This window comes from Macrobrachium nipponense, chromosome 44 (assembly GCF_015104395.2).
Source record: "Macrobrachium nipponense isolate FS-2020 chromosome 44, ASM1510439v2, whole genome shotgun sequence".
In the NCBI taxonomy this organism is placed as follows: Eukaryota; Metazoa; Arthropoda; class Malacostraca; order Decapoda; family Palaemonidae; genus Macrobrachium; species Macrobrachium nipponense.
This window is the reverse complement of record NC_087221.1, coordinates 44,832,514-44,846,462: the sequence shown is the minus strand read 5'-3', so window position 1 is coordinate 44,846,462 and position 13,949 is coordinate 44,832,514. Positions and strand designations below refer to the sequence as shown.

General features: G+C 49.5%; 1 protein-coding gene across 1 annotated transcript in view; it reads left to right on the top strand.

The window, feature by feature from the left end:
• Positions 1 to 13,949, top strand: part of LOC135204277 (run domain Beclin-1-interacting and cysteine-rich domain-containing protein-like) — a gene marked incomplete at its 5' end in the record, with an annotated part of 51,687 nt that overhangs the window by 33,766 nt on the left and 3,972 nt on the right. The window contains 3 exon segments of the mRNA XM_064234420.1: positions 4,664 to 4,846; positions 5,141 to 5,323; positions 13,754 to 13,907. Coding sequence (XP_064090490.1) covers positions 4,664 to 4,846; positions 5,141 to 5,323; positions 13,754 to 13,907 — 520 coding nt within the window.

The window sequence follows — 13,949 nt, the reverse complement described above, 5'->3', positions numbered from 1 at the left end:
CACTTTTCAACCTGAAGCTCCTCGTACTCCTCCCTCTCAATTTTCTTCATTCAAAGCGTCGAAGGCATCGGGATTTGTCAAGATGAAGAAGTCGCTTTCCACGAAGCAAGCGTTCCGCAAAATCCACGATTGGATGGATGAAGAAGGAAGCTTCAGGCAAGACTTCTTTCGCTTTGCCGCCTTCAAGACTCTGGCGGGAAAGCGGGGATGTGGTATGAGACGGAGAGAACGTCGGCGTTAAACTTCAGCCTCTGCTCAGGGTGACTTTTGGGAGCATTGTGGATGCCTCCAGAAGAGCCCTCCTGTCATCATCGAAAGTCTCTTGGACTCATAGCGAGTTGGACTTCCTTCTAAAAGGCCTCTTCAGGACTCTAGAGGTCTTTAACTTTCTCGACGGTGTCTGGGAGAGTTTTGGATGCCAGGTCCAGGAGTTCTGATTCCATTAGTCTGGGGGAGCTGTCCAGTGTATTGTCTTGCATGGACAAGGCCGTCAGGATGGTTCTGAGGAGTTTTGACTACTCATTTCAGCACGGGACTTCTCAAGAAAAGAGCACTCTTCTGTAACTTTACAGCTAAATCCGTCTCTCCAGCGCAAAAGGCAGATTTGCTCTTCGCTCCGTTTTCAGACCATCTCTTCCCCCAGGCTAAAGGACATAGCCTCGAGTCTACAGGAGAAAGCAACGCAAGATCTTCTGGCTCAGTCATCGAGGAGACCAGCAGGTACTTCGTCTTCTGTGGTCTCTTCTACCAAGAAATCGAAGCCCTTTCGAAGTTGGATCTTCCTCGAACCAGGGCCCCTCGAGGAAGATGCACTTCCAGAGGCAAAAACCCCTGCTCCTTCAAAGAGCAGGAAGTGATATGGAAGTCCTTCAGCCGCCGGTAGGAGCCAGACTTCTATTTTTTGCGAGAGCCTGGGGAAGAGAGAGGTGCCGACGCTTGGTCGCTGGATATCGTGAGGAAGGGGTACAGAATTCCATTCCTGAAGTCGCCCCCGCTGTCTTCAACACCAAAGGATTTGTCTCCTTCGTATCGAGGAGAAAAGCAGAAAGTGCTTTTCGATCTGCTAGATCAAATGATCGAGAAGCAAGCTGTGGAACAGGTCTTCGACCTGGATTCTCCAGGTTTTTACAACCGTTCTGTTCCTAGTGCCGAAGCAGTCAGGGGGTGGCGACCCGTCCTAGAGTCAGCAGCCTAAACCTCTTCGTCACCAAGCAGAAACTTCAAGATGGAGACACTCAATCTGTGCTTGCAGCTTTAAGACCGGGGATTGCATGTGTCACAGACCTCCAGGACGCGTATTTTCACGTCCCCATCCATCCCCAAATCGAGGAAATACCTACAGTTTGTCCTGAAGGGGAAAGTATTCCAGTTCAGGGCACTCTGCTTTGGTCTGAGCACAGCGCCGATGGTTTTCACCATTCTTATGGAGAACGTTGCGAGGTGGCTCCATCTTGCGAAGATAAGGATCTCTCTCTACCTCGACGACTGGCTTATTTTCGAGCCTCATCGCAAAGACCGGTGTCTGGAGGACCTTCACACGACCTTGTCGTTAGCGAAGTCCTGGGACTTCTGGTGAACCTCGAAAAGTCGCATCTGACTCCTTCTCAATCCTTAGTCCTATCTGGGGATTCAGATGGACTCAGTGGCTTTTCGGGCTTTTCCGTCCCAGGGGCGACAACTTCAATGCCTAGACAAAGTGTCAGCCTTTCTGGGGAAGGAAACATGCTCGGTGAGGGAATGGATGAGTCTGCTGGGGGCCATTTCCTCACTGGAGAAGTTTGTTTCTCTGGGAAGGCTGCACCTCAGACCACTTCAATTCTTCCTTTCCAACAATTGGAAACGCAAACAAGATCTGGAAGCGATCTTGTTGTTGACGGAAGAGGTGAAAGAACACCTGAGATGGTGGTCCGATCCGTGGAAGCTTGCAGAAGGGCTTTTGCTCAAGCTTCGGAACCCCGACCTAGTGTTGTTTTCCAATGCGTCGTCCACGGGTTGGTGAGCAACACTAGGAGGGAGAGAAGTGTCAGGCACCTGGAGAGGGAAGGTCAGTCCTGGCACATAAATCTTAAAGAACTATCAGCGATTCACCTGGCGCTAAGGTTCTTCCAGGAAGAAGTCTCCAACAAAGTCATTCAGATCAACTCGGACAACACCACAGCCCTGGCATACCTCAGAAAACAGGGGGAACCCACTCTCCTTCTCTGTTCGCCATCGCGAAGGAAGTCCTGTTATGGGCGAAGTCGCAAGACGTCACTATCCTGACAAGATTCGTGTCAGGAGTAGAGAACGTTCGAGCGGACCTTCTCAGTCGGCGAGGACAGCTTCTGCCGTTGGAATGGACCCTTCACCAGGAGGTATGCCAGTCGTTGTGGAAGCTGTGGGGACGTCCTCATGTGGACGTTTTCGCAACATCCCGGACAACGAGACTTCCGCTGTATTGCTCACCAGTTCTGGACCCAGGAGCAGTGGCAGTAGATGCCCTACTTTGGAATTGGTCAGGTCTGGACCTGTACGCCTTTCCCCCATTCAAGATCCTCGGGGAGGTAATGAGGAAGTTCGCGGCATCAGAGGGAGCGAGGATGACCCTCATCGCCCCCTTCTGGCCAGCAGCCGACTGGTTCACAGAGGTCATGTCCTTCCTGGTAGACTTTCTGAGGACTCTGCCCCTAAGGAAAGATCTACTCAGACAGCCCTACTTCGAGAGGTATCACAAAAACCTCCCCGCTTTGAGTGACTGCGTTCAGACTATCAAGAAGTTGGCCAGAGCGAGGGGTTTTTCAAGACCTGTGGCTAGGGCGATTGCCACCGCAAGGAGGCCCTCCTCAATCGCAGTGTACCAATCGAAGTGGGCTGTCTTCAGAAGTTGGTGCAGGAAGGAGGGCATTTCCTCCACCACGACCTCTGTGAGCCAGATAGCAGATTTCCTTCTTTACCTGAGAAAAGAAGTGAAGTTAGCTGTTCCCACGATAAAAGGCTACAGAAGCGTGCTTTCTGTAGTCTTCAGACACGACTTGGCAAATGACAGAGACCTTCATGATCTCGTTAGATCTTTTGAGACTACGAAGGTTATCCAACCTAAAGTACCATCGTGGAACTTGGACTTGGTACTTGAGTTCCTGATGTCAAGTCAGTTCGAACCGCTCCATTCAGCTTCACTTAGGGATCTGACGAAGAAGACCATTTTCCTAACCGCTCTGGCGACGGCGAAGAGGGTTAGCGAAATCCAGGTTATAAGTAAGCAGATTGGGTTCACGGATCATAATGCGGTTTGCTCTTTAAGTCCTACGTTCTTAGCAAAGAACGAGAACCCTTCCAACCCTTGGCCGAGGACGTTTGAGATCAAAGGGTTGTCGGAAATAGTGGGAAATGAACCTGAGAGAGTCCTGTGTCCTGTCAGGGCTCTCAAATTCTATTTGCAGAGAACTAAAGCCTGCAGAGGCTCTTCTGAGAACTTGTGGTGCTCGGTGAAAAAACCGGATCTTCCGATGTTGAAGAACGCACTGGCGTTCTTCCTAAGAAGTACGATTAAAGAAGCTCATGAAAAGTGCAGTGATAGTGATATGAAGCTTCTAAAAGTGAAAGCCCACGAGGTGAGGGCTATCACTACCTCGGTAGCCTTTCACAAAAATATGGCGCTCAAAGACATTTTGAGTGCCACATATTGGCGAAGCAATTCGGTGTTCGCTTCACACTACCTGCGGGAGGTGAAAGCAACATACGAAAATTGCTACTCGCTCGGATCAATACGTTGCTGCAGACACTGTTTTGGGGCGGGGAGGAGGTAGCACTCATCCTATCCGTTAATGGTTTTTTAGGTGAGTTTTTAACTTGTGTTTTATTGGTGTGGGGTGACTGCCTGGGGCGGATCTCCCTTCCATTAGCTTAGTCTAAGTGGGATACCTTTGGTAGGCTATGCCAGGTGGTTGTGTTTTACTTCGTTGCCCTCATTGTATGGTCAATGGTCTAGTCACGTCGTGGTCTCGCCCCTGTTGACAGATCATCTGGAGTGCACCAGCTTTATAGGTCTCTACCTCGCTGGCAACTCTAGTAGCACAAGCAGACTTACGTGGCAGTAACCACGAAGCCAGCTATGCTAACAGGTAAGGAACCAAGATATCAATTATCTGCATATATATGTTTCCTAAAATCTTCTATTCTGTCTACTCCCACCACCAAAGGTGGGATTCAGCTATATATATATCTGACAGGTAAGTTTCATGAACAAAATGATATTGTAATGATACAATTAAGTTTGTTCATACTTACCTGGCAGATATATATATAGCTGTATTTTTCCAAGTCCGACAGAATTTTAAAAACTTACGACACACGCAGTGGGAGTCAGGTGGTTAGTACCCATTCCCGCCGCTGGGAGGCGGGTATCAGGAACCATTCCCATTTTCTATTTATAATTTTTATTTCCACTGTCTCCTGAGGGGAGGTGGGGGGGTACTTGATTATATATATCTGCCAGGTAAGTATGAACAAACTTAATTGTATCATTACAATATCATTTTTGCAACAATGACCCACAAAAATTTAAGTCAACTTGTGGAGTACCCCATTTTTATTATGTAGTACATTGGTGAATTCAATTAAATTGTGAAATGTTTTATTTTCCAATTATCCTCTTAACATAAGCTAATGAGAATCTGTCTTGCAGGCGTTCTGTCCTCATGGGAATCCAGAGATGGAGGTGCGCGGGTTGTGGGATGCGCGTGTCGGAAAGTCTGAGTCGACATTTTCGACTGTGTAATTACTTGGGCCGCTACTTCTGTACCACATGCCATCGAAATCAGACAGCTATGATACCTGCAAAAGTGCTTCATAAATGGGATTTTAGATTGTAAGTTATTGTGCTGCTTTCTAAAGAAATTCAAGAGATCTTATTATGTCTTGATTCAGACTGGTTTTGAACATCAACTACTGTGTGTTTTGGAGGGGAGTTTTGCCCTTGAAAAATATTAAATTAAGTGAGGAAATGTTGCATAGCATTTCAAAGCTATAAAGATATTTCAGGAATGTCATAGGAATTCTTTTGATGGACGAGAAACTAGAATGCATTTCCCAATTACTGTAGAATGTTGTACACAAAAATCATCACTCCTTTTCATTTATTACCTGAATTGTTTAATTTCAGATACGTCGTTGCAAGCTTTTCTTTTGAACTTCTAGAACGAATGAAAATAGACCCCTTGATCAATGTTGGAGCATTAAACCCTCGCCTATATAAAAAATGTAGGCATTTACATCAGACCCACATATATCGATTGCAGCTTTACCATACACTGCCGTACATAAATACTTGCAGTCGTGCTTGTAGGTTAGTAAATGTGTGGCATGTGTTTTTGATGTATAGTTAAAATAATTCTATTTCCGTCAATGTCTGCTTTTTGGGGTTGAGTAATATTTTGGCTTTGTGGAATTTCATTTCAAGTAAGCAATGCATAGTTTTGTACTCTTTGTAATGGAGTAAGTTTTGTTGCCATGAGTCATACATGGAACCAAGGTTAGGTGTTTGTTCATGTGCCGAAATGGTTACGCAAATATAAAGTGTTAATACAGTGGTACCTCGACATACGAAAGGCTCAACTTTAGAAAAACTCGAGATACGAAAGCAAATACGAAGATTTTTTTGCTCTACATACGAAAATTGTTCAAGATACGAAAGGTTGTTGCTGTAAAGTCCTGAGATTCGCCCGGACCACTGATGACAATTTTAAAACTCGCGCGCCGCCAACTTAGTAGACTCGCCACCATCCTCCCACTCTCCCATTGGTTCCTGATGCTAGTCACCGCCATAAGATCTTGCTCTCCTATTGGTCAGCATCTCTCCCATGATCCCATCATGCATCGTACGTAGCAGCGTGCTTTTTCGGCCACTTTGCGGCATCATCGGTATCGTAAGCATGCGGAATTAGTTGGTTCTATACGATTTCGTTTATTAACGTAAATTCGTTAGTGATTTCGTTCTAGTACTACTTTATCGTGTTGTGTGAGAACTTTACGTCATACGTATAGGTACTACATAACTTAATTACGTACAGTATATACGTAGTCATGGGTCCCAAGAAAGTTGAAGTGGGAAAGAAGAGGATGCTATCTTTGGAGACAAAAATGTAGATAATAAAGTATGAAGCTGGCATGCGATTGAGTGTGATCGCCAAGGAATACGGCTGAAATCCGTTGACAATAGGCACCATCCTTAAGCAGAAGGATGCCATTAAAGCAGCTACACCTTCCAAGGGCGTGACTATTTTGTCTAGCAAGAGGAGCCACATGCACAATTAGATGGAACGGCCGCTTCTTGTCTGGATAAAAGACAAAGAAATTGCTGGCGATACGATAACGGAGACGGCAATCTGCCACAAGGCCAGCGGTATTTTCGTCGATTTGATTGCCCAGGCCGAAGACGATGTAGGAGCAGGGACATCGACGCCAACCCCAGAGTTCAAGGCTTCTCATAGGTGGTTCGAAAAATTCCGTAAACAGACTAGCATCCATTCGGTGGTGTGGCATGGGGAGGTGGCCAGCTCATACATGAAAGCGGTTGAAACCTTTATTAAGACGTTCGACGAGATAACAATCGAGGAAGGCTACAGTTCTCAGCAAGTCTTCAACTGTGATGAGACTGGCGTTTTTTTGGAAAAATATGCCTCGTCGGATGTACATCACGCAGGAAGAGAAGAAGCTACCTGGGCATAAGCCTATGAAAGACAGTCTTACGCTCGTACTTAGTTCGAACGCCAGTGGGGATTGCAAGGTGAAGCCCCTACTTGTGTATCATTCGGAGACTCCTCGAGCCTTCAAGGCCCACAAAGTGCTAAATGAGAAGCTCCCGGTGGTGTGGAGGGCTAATGCGAAAGCCTGGGTAACGAGACTTTTGTTAATGGAGTGGGTAAATCTGTGTTTCGGCCCGACAGTGAAGAAATTCTTGGAAGAGAAGTGCCTCCCTCTGAAATGTCTGCTGTTGTTGGACAATGCCCCTGCTCACCCTCCTGGCCTCGAGGAAGATATCCTTGCGGAGTATTCGTTTATCAAGGTTCTTTATCTTCCGCTTAACACCACCCCTCTCCTCCAGCCCATGGACCAGCAAGTGATATCGAACTTCAAGAAGCTGTATACGAAACCTCTTTTCAAGAGATGTTTCAACATCACTGATACCACAAACATCACCTTGCGTGAATTTTGGAAGGAGAATTTCGATGTTGTGATATGCATCCGACTCATCGATCAAGCTTGGCAGGAGGTTTCGAGGCGAACCTTGAATTCTTTGTGGAGGAAAGTCTGGCCTGATGCCGTATCCGCCTGAGACTTTGAGGGATTCGACGTGGGCGAAGCTGGTGCTGCAGATTCAGGAACAGTTGACGATCCTGAAACTGTTTTGCAACCAGATCTTGACGAGATCTTTGCACTTGGCAAGTCTATGGGGCTGGTCGTCGATGAGGACGACATCAATGACCTTTTCGAGGAGCACCAAGAGGAGCTTACGACGGATGACCTGAAGGTGTTGGAGGCCATGCAACATAACGTCGTTCAAGAAGAGTTCTCTAGCAGTAGCGAGGAGGAGGACGACGACCCTATGACAACAGCAGAAATTAAGGATGCTCTAGCTGCTTTTCATAAGGTGCAATCATTTGTAGAAAAGAGACAACCTGAAAAGGCTTACACAGGTCATATGCTTGTGCAGTTCGATGAAGTTTGCCTGAATCATTTCAGGAGCATTTTAAAAAGCAGGCAGAATTAATCTTCCTTGGATAGTTATTTTTTAAAGAGGCCTTTAGCACTAGCTGGAGTAAGCAAAAAGGAAGATCCAATTGATACTACAAAAAAACAAAGTTAAAAGTGGTGAAGAAATTGAAATTTTGTAAAGGAAAAAAAAAATGTAAAGTATAAAAATTAAAAAAATAAAAAAAAATAAAAAATTTTTTAATTTTAAGTTTTTTGTAAAGTTAAACACTTAAGTGTTTTGTAAAGTTAAGTGTTACAGTTTTGTTAATGTGTTTCGTAAAGTTTAGTTTATGTTTCCTGACATTTTTTAATGTGCCTCCAGTACAGAGGATGCCGCTGGTTCCTGCCCCGCCTCCTGTTCCTGAGATTGCTGCCGCTCCAGTATCAGTACCAGTTCCTGCCGTTGTTGTTCCTGCCCGTGGTGTTGCTGCCCCCACCCCAGGTCCTTCCGGACAGGTGCAGTCGGGCCCTGTTACTTCGGCAACTGCCCCGGCTCTGTCGTGGATGGAAGACCTGACAGTGGTCCTGAGGAAGCTGACGAAAAAGAAGAGGAGGAGGAGGAAGGTGTCGTCGTCATCTTCGTCGTCTGCCGCCGCTTCCCCTTCAACTTCCCAAAGAGGAAGAAGGTAGCCTCCTCCCCCCCTAAGAAGGCTCGCTCTGACACTTCCAAGGGTCCGTCCCACTCCGGGACGGGGCCCGTCTCTCCTTCCGCAAGGAAGAAGAAGACGGGGACCGGAGGAGCGCCGGCTAACACTGGTACCTTCTCGCCCGGCGCCACAGGTTCTGCCTCGGCGCCAGGTACCGTCTTGGCCTCTCGTTCGTGAGTGGTACCTAGTGTCTGTGCAGCCAAGACCCAAGCAACCGAGTCTGCTCGGCGCCAGGATCCAGGCACGGAGCGGAAGACTGGCAGGAGTCGCCCAGGTGACTCCCACCAGGCCAGCGATCGCTCTCGTGGCGATCCGCTGGTACCCAGGGTTGAGGCGATGGTCCCAGACTGGCCGTGGGCTGAGGCGAGGAAGCGGTCCCCTAGGTCGCCTGAACCAGCTTTGGCTGGTCCAAGTGGCGTGACGAGCAGTGAGGACAGGCCTCGTTCCCACAGCGACAGCAGACTCTGTCGGTCCCCTGACCGCCGCTCCTACCGGGACCAGCAGCAGCTCTTCTGATGCTCAGGACCTTCGCCGCTGTTCTCAGTCCAGCCGCTCTCCCAGAGAGAGCCGCTTGACCAGGCCTGCAGCTCGATCGCCACCGCCTGCAGCCCCCCCAGCACACCGGTTCTGCCGGTGGGCGAGGGGGGGAGCGTCAGGTCTTCTCTCCTATCCCTTCAACTTCCTCGGGCTACACTGGGAAGAGCGAGGCGATCAGGAGTGATCCTACCACGACGCCCTACGAACCTGGCACGGTCCTAGGACCGACCAGATCGTACGCACAAGTGGCAGGAGGAGACCATGAGGGGTCTGTTGTGGTTCCTCCTGTGGAAGGAGGAGGGTCTCTGGAGGCGTTCTCACTGGACGGGCTTGATGGTCCGTCTCCGCCGGACGCAGTCACTCCCGAGATCCAGAGGTCGTTCGCTGAGGTTATTCCGCTGATTCGTCAGCACAACGACCTCGGGGAGGGATCGCCGCTCCCACCTTCTGAGCCTACATCGGGTTTGGAGTCGTTCTGGGGACCCAAAAAGGAACCCTGGACGACGGTGGGTCTGCTGTGATCAGCCTTGGCTGACAGTGTGCTGAGCCAAGTGGACACTCGTCTCCGGACAGGAGGGTTCGCTTTGGTCCGGCAGGTCTTCCAAGCTCCTTCCCCCACCTCTACCGCGACAGAGGTGCTTTTACGTGCCATCAGAGAACCCTCTGCCGCCCAAACAGGTTAACCCGGAGCTAGCTAGGCTAACTTCGGGGGTGTTTCTGCAGCAGCTCCTGTCGGAGACGCAGCAAGAGGCACTTGCCCAAGGTGTCTCCTGGATCGACCTGTGGTCCCTCAAAGTGTCGAAAGCTGCGGCCTCCTTGGGAAACATCACTCCTGAAGGGGACCCGGCTTTTGTGAGACTGTGTCAGTCTGGAGGTAGGGCTATCTCCTACCTGGCCCACCAGACGGCTAACCTGTGGGCCAACCTGGCTCTGAGGCGTAGGGACGCTGTCCTCACCTGAGTGACCAGGGCGGCTGGGCGAGAGGCGACCTTGGGTCTTATCAACGGACCGGTGCGGAGTTCCTCCCATCTCTTCCCCAGAGAGATGGTGGACGCTGCGGTGGAACAACGGCGCACTAATGAAAGTGACCGTTTAGTCCACCAGGCAGTCTTGAAGGTGGCTGGGCAACCTCGAACGACTGTGGCTAAGCCCAAGAGTTTAGCTAGCGCTTCCTCTGCGGCTAAGACAATCGCCTCGTTGAAGCCGAGAGGAAAGACTCTGCCTTCGACTCCTACTGTAAGGAGTGACCTTAACCAGCCTCCCAAGAAGTCGAAGAGAGGAGGGAAACGCTAGGGACGGCATTCCCCCTCACCTGCTGCCGGATGTTAAGGGGGTGCCTGGCGAGCCATTGGGCAACATGGCAGCGCTACGGAGCGAAGACCTGGATAGTGAACGCCCTTCGGGAGGGATATTTACTACCCTTCGAGTTTCGGCCACCCCTCACCTCCAACCCAGTCCATCATCAGACGTACGTTCCTGGTTCGGCCAAGGACGTGGCGCTTCGGCAGGAAGTAGAAGCCATGGTGAGCAAACGTGCTGTGGAGATTGTATGGGATCAGTCGCCGGGCTTCTACAGTCGACTTTTCCTGGTGGAGAAGTCCTCGGGGGGCTGGCGCCCAGTGATAGATCTCTCTCCCTTGAACGATGGAAACAGCACGATCAGTGCTCGATTCCATCAGGGAGAATGACTTCATGCTTTCTGTGGATCTGAAGGATGTGTATTTCCAGATACCCATCCATCAATCCTCCAGGAAGTACCTCCGCTTCATCTTCGACGGGACGGTGTACCAATTCAAGGCATTTTGTTTCGGTCTCTCAACCGCCCCACAGGTGTTCACGCTGGTGTCAGCTTGGGGCCACTCGGTAGGGATACGTCTTTTGAGGTATCTCGACGATTGGTTAGTCCTGGCGAGCTCTCGCTCACAGTTGCTACAGGACAGGGATCGACTCCTTGAATTCTGCCGCGATCTGGGATTTGTAGTGAATTACGAGAAGTTAGATCTCGAGCCCAAGCAGAGGATGAAGTACCTGGGCATGCTGATCGACACGGTAGCAGGGCAAGTCTTCCCCGCAGATTCGGGGATCAGCAGGTTCAGGGAGGCAGCAGGACGGTTCCATCATGACAGGCACCTTCACATCAATGTCCTGGAGCTCAAGGCAGCGTTCCTCGCTCTCCAAGAGTTTCAAGATCGTCTGGTGGGACACTCGGTGGTGTTGATGAGCTACAACACCACAATAGTGGTGTATGTCAACAAACGGGGGTCTAGTGTCCCTCCCGTTGCATCAGTTGACGTTGCAGGTGCCTACATTCCAGGCAAGAGGAATGTGGTAGCTGACAAGCTCAGTCGTCGGGATCAGGTGATAGGAACCGAGTGGTCCCTTCACCCAGACTTGGCGGAAAGGCTCTTCAACCTGTGGGGGCGTCCAGTCCTAGATCTGTTCGCCACCTGGCACAACAGAAAACTCCAGGTTTTCTACTCGGTTGAGCCGGACCCATGGGCAGCTGCAGAGGACGCTCTTCAGCGCCCATGGGACAACCTCTTCGTGTATGCCTTTTTCCCGTTCTGTCTGATTCGAATGATCCTGGTGGCGCCCAAATGGCCTCAAGCCATTTGGTACCTGGACCTGCTGGCTCTGCTTGCTGAAGCACCAAGAGAGATTTCCCCCTGGCACAACCTCCTGTGCCAGCCACATGTAGAACGGTACCACTGGTCGGTCGAGTCCCTGTGTCTTCACGGCTGGCTGTTATCCACCATTTCGTGCAAGGGAGAGGCTTTTCTTGCAGTGCAGCAACAGAGATGGCTGGGTACCTCAGACAGTCCTCTGCAGCTGTATACCAGGGAAAGTGGTCCGTCTTCTGTGGTTGGTGTCGTGGACGGGGTCTCTCTCCTCTCAGAGCCAGTATTCAGCAGATAGCGGATTTCCTTGTTTTCCTTCGCCGAGAGAAGCTCCTCTCTGTCTCCATAGTTAAAGGATACAGAGCCGCCCTGGCCCTAGTCCTTAAACTGCGAGGAGTGGATATCTCCTCCTCCTTTGAGATCTCCCTCCTTATGAAGAGCTTCGAGAGATCTTGCCCACCCAGGGAACTCAGGCCCCTGGGGGGATGTGACTCTCGTCCATAGGAGTTTGACTCGAAGACCCTTTGAGCCACTCCGAGAGTCATCAGACAGGGATCTGACCCTCAAGACCCTCTTCCTGCTGGCCCTGGCATCGGCGAAGAGAGTAGGGGAACTTCATGGTCTTTCCTTCGATGTTAAGCATTCCAGGGGATGGGGATCTGTGACGCTCGATTTCGTCCCGAACTTCGTAGCGAAGACTCAGAATCCTTCGGTCCCTGATGACCGGTTCGAGTCTTTCACGATCCCCGCCCTGAAGGACTTCACTGACAATGATGTGGATGAGATGCTGCTTTGTCCTGTGAGGGCGCTACGGCGCTATCTGAAGAGAACTCGACACCTCAGGCCTGAGTGTCGACACCTCTTCGTTAGCACCGGGGTTACCAAGAAAGAGGTTTTCAAGAAAACACTTTCTTTCTGGTTTTGTGAGGTGATCAGGAGGGCGTACGACACGGATGGTAGTAACGACACCCGTACCCTTCGTCCAAGATCTCACGAAGTCAGAGGTATTGGTCCAACCCTTGTGTTTTGCAAGAACTTCTCCATGGCGCAGGTTCTGAAGGCAGGGGTTTGGGCCAACCAAACCACCTTGATTTCCTTCTACCTTCGGGATATTACCCACAGGTCCTTGGACACCTTTTCCTTGGGACCCATGGTGGCTGCTCAACAAGTTGTGTAGTCTACCCAGCACCTGAGCGGACAGAACAGCATCGCATCCTTGTGTGACTGCATGAATGGACGAGTGAAAGAGAGAGTGAGTGGCTTCTCTTTCTCCTTCGTTCTTCCTCCTCTACCTGTGGACAGAGGGCCGCGGTCGTCACTATGCTGGACAGGAAGCAGATGCAGGTAAGTTACACGACTGAGCTCCCCTATCCCTTTCAGTAGGGATAGAAGTATTTATCCACCACTCCCCAACAAGGGGGGGAGTGGAAGCCAACAAGAGACAAACCCATGACTTCATATTGGCCCTTGAATTAGGAACTAGTTCTTGTGTTTTTACTATTTATAAGAGGTATGCTTGCCTCCCTCTTATAAATTTGGTCCAGAAGTCTGACCACTGATCCTGCGGTGCACACCCCGATCAGTTGGGCAGAGGCTAGGATCCCTCTCTTTGCTCTTACGACCAGGGAGGGAAAAAAGGTAGGACGAACACCAATCTGTTCATAAGACTCAGATTCCTCCCACCAATAAGTGAGCCTTCCTATTGTTAAAGGACCGAGGGTTTGTATACGTATCGGAACAAATAACAATTTGTTGAAAATTGTATTTTTCCTAACTATACAAACCTGAGGTCCTTTACACATAGTCCCACCTCATGCCACCCCTCACTGCATTTCCTGGGCCTAAAGCAAGGCGACTCCTCTCCTTGCAGTCGAGCTGACCGGCAGCTGCTGGACAAGTAGTTAACTACCGAACCCCCTTGTTCGAAGCTTACGACCGGTTCAGCTGCCGCTAAGTACCTTCCTATTGTTAAAGGACCTCAGGTTTGTATAGTTAGGAAAAATACAATTTTCGACATTGTTATTTTCGTATCTCGAGGTACCACTGTACTATTAATTAAATCAGGGAACCTGTATGTAGTAAATATTTTAGCAGGTGTTTAATTGGATTTAACATAGTGCTCTATTTCACTCTGGTACTTTTCAAAGGTGGTGTAATATTTTGTTGTGAATGATAGTGTTTTAGTATGATGCCCACTAATATTTTCTCTTTCTTGACCAGTGAAAAAATGACCCTGGGAAAGTTACCGATCCACTGGGCGAGTGATCCCCATGTTTATTCTCTAGAGGACCTTGACTGTATTAGAGCTGGCCAACTTGTCAACAGTATTAAAGAGGTTACATCTCTTTGTATTAGTCATATTTCAAAATGCGAGGTATGTAGGTTAGTTGTGTGAAACAGCATAGATTACTTTATA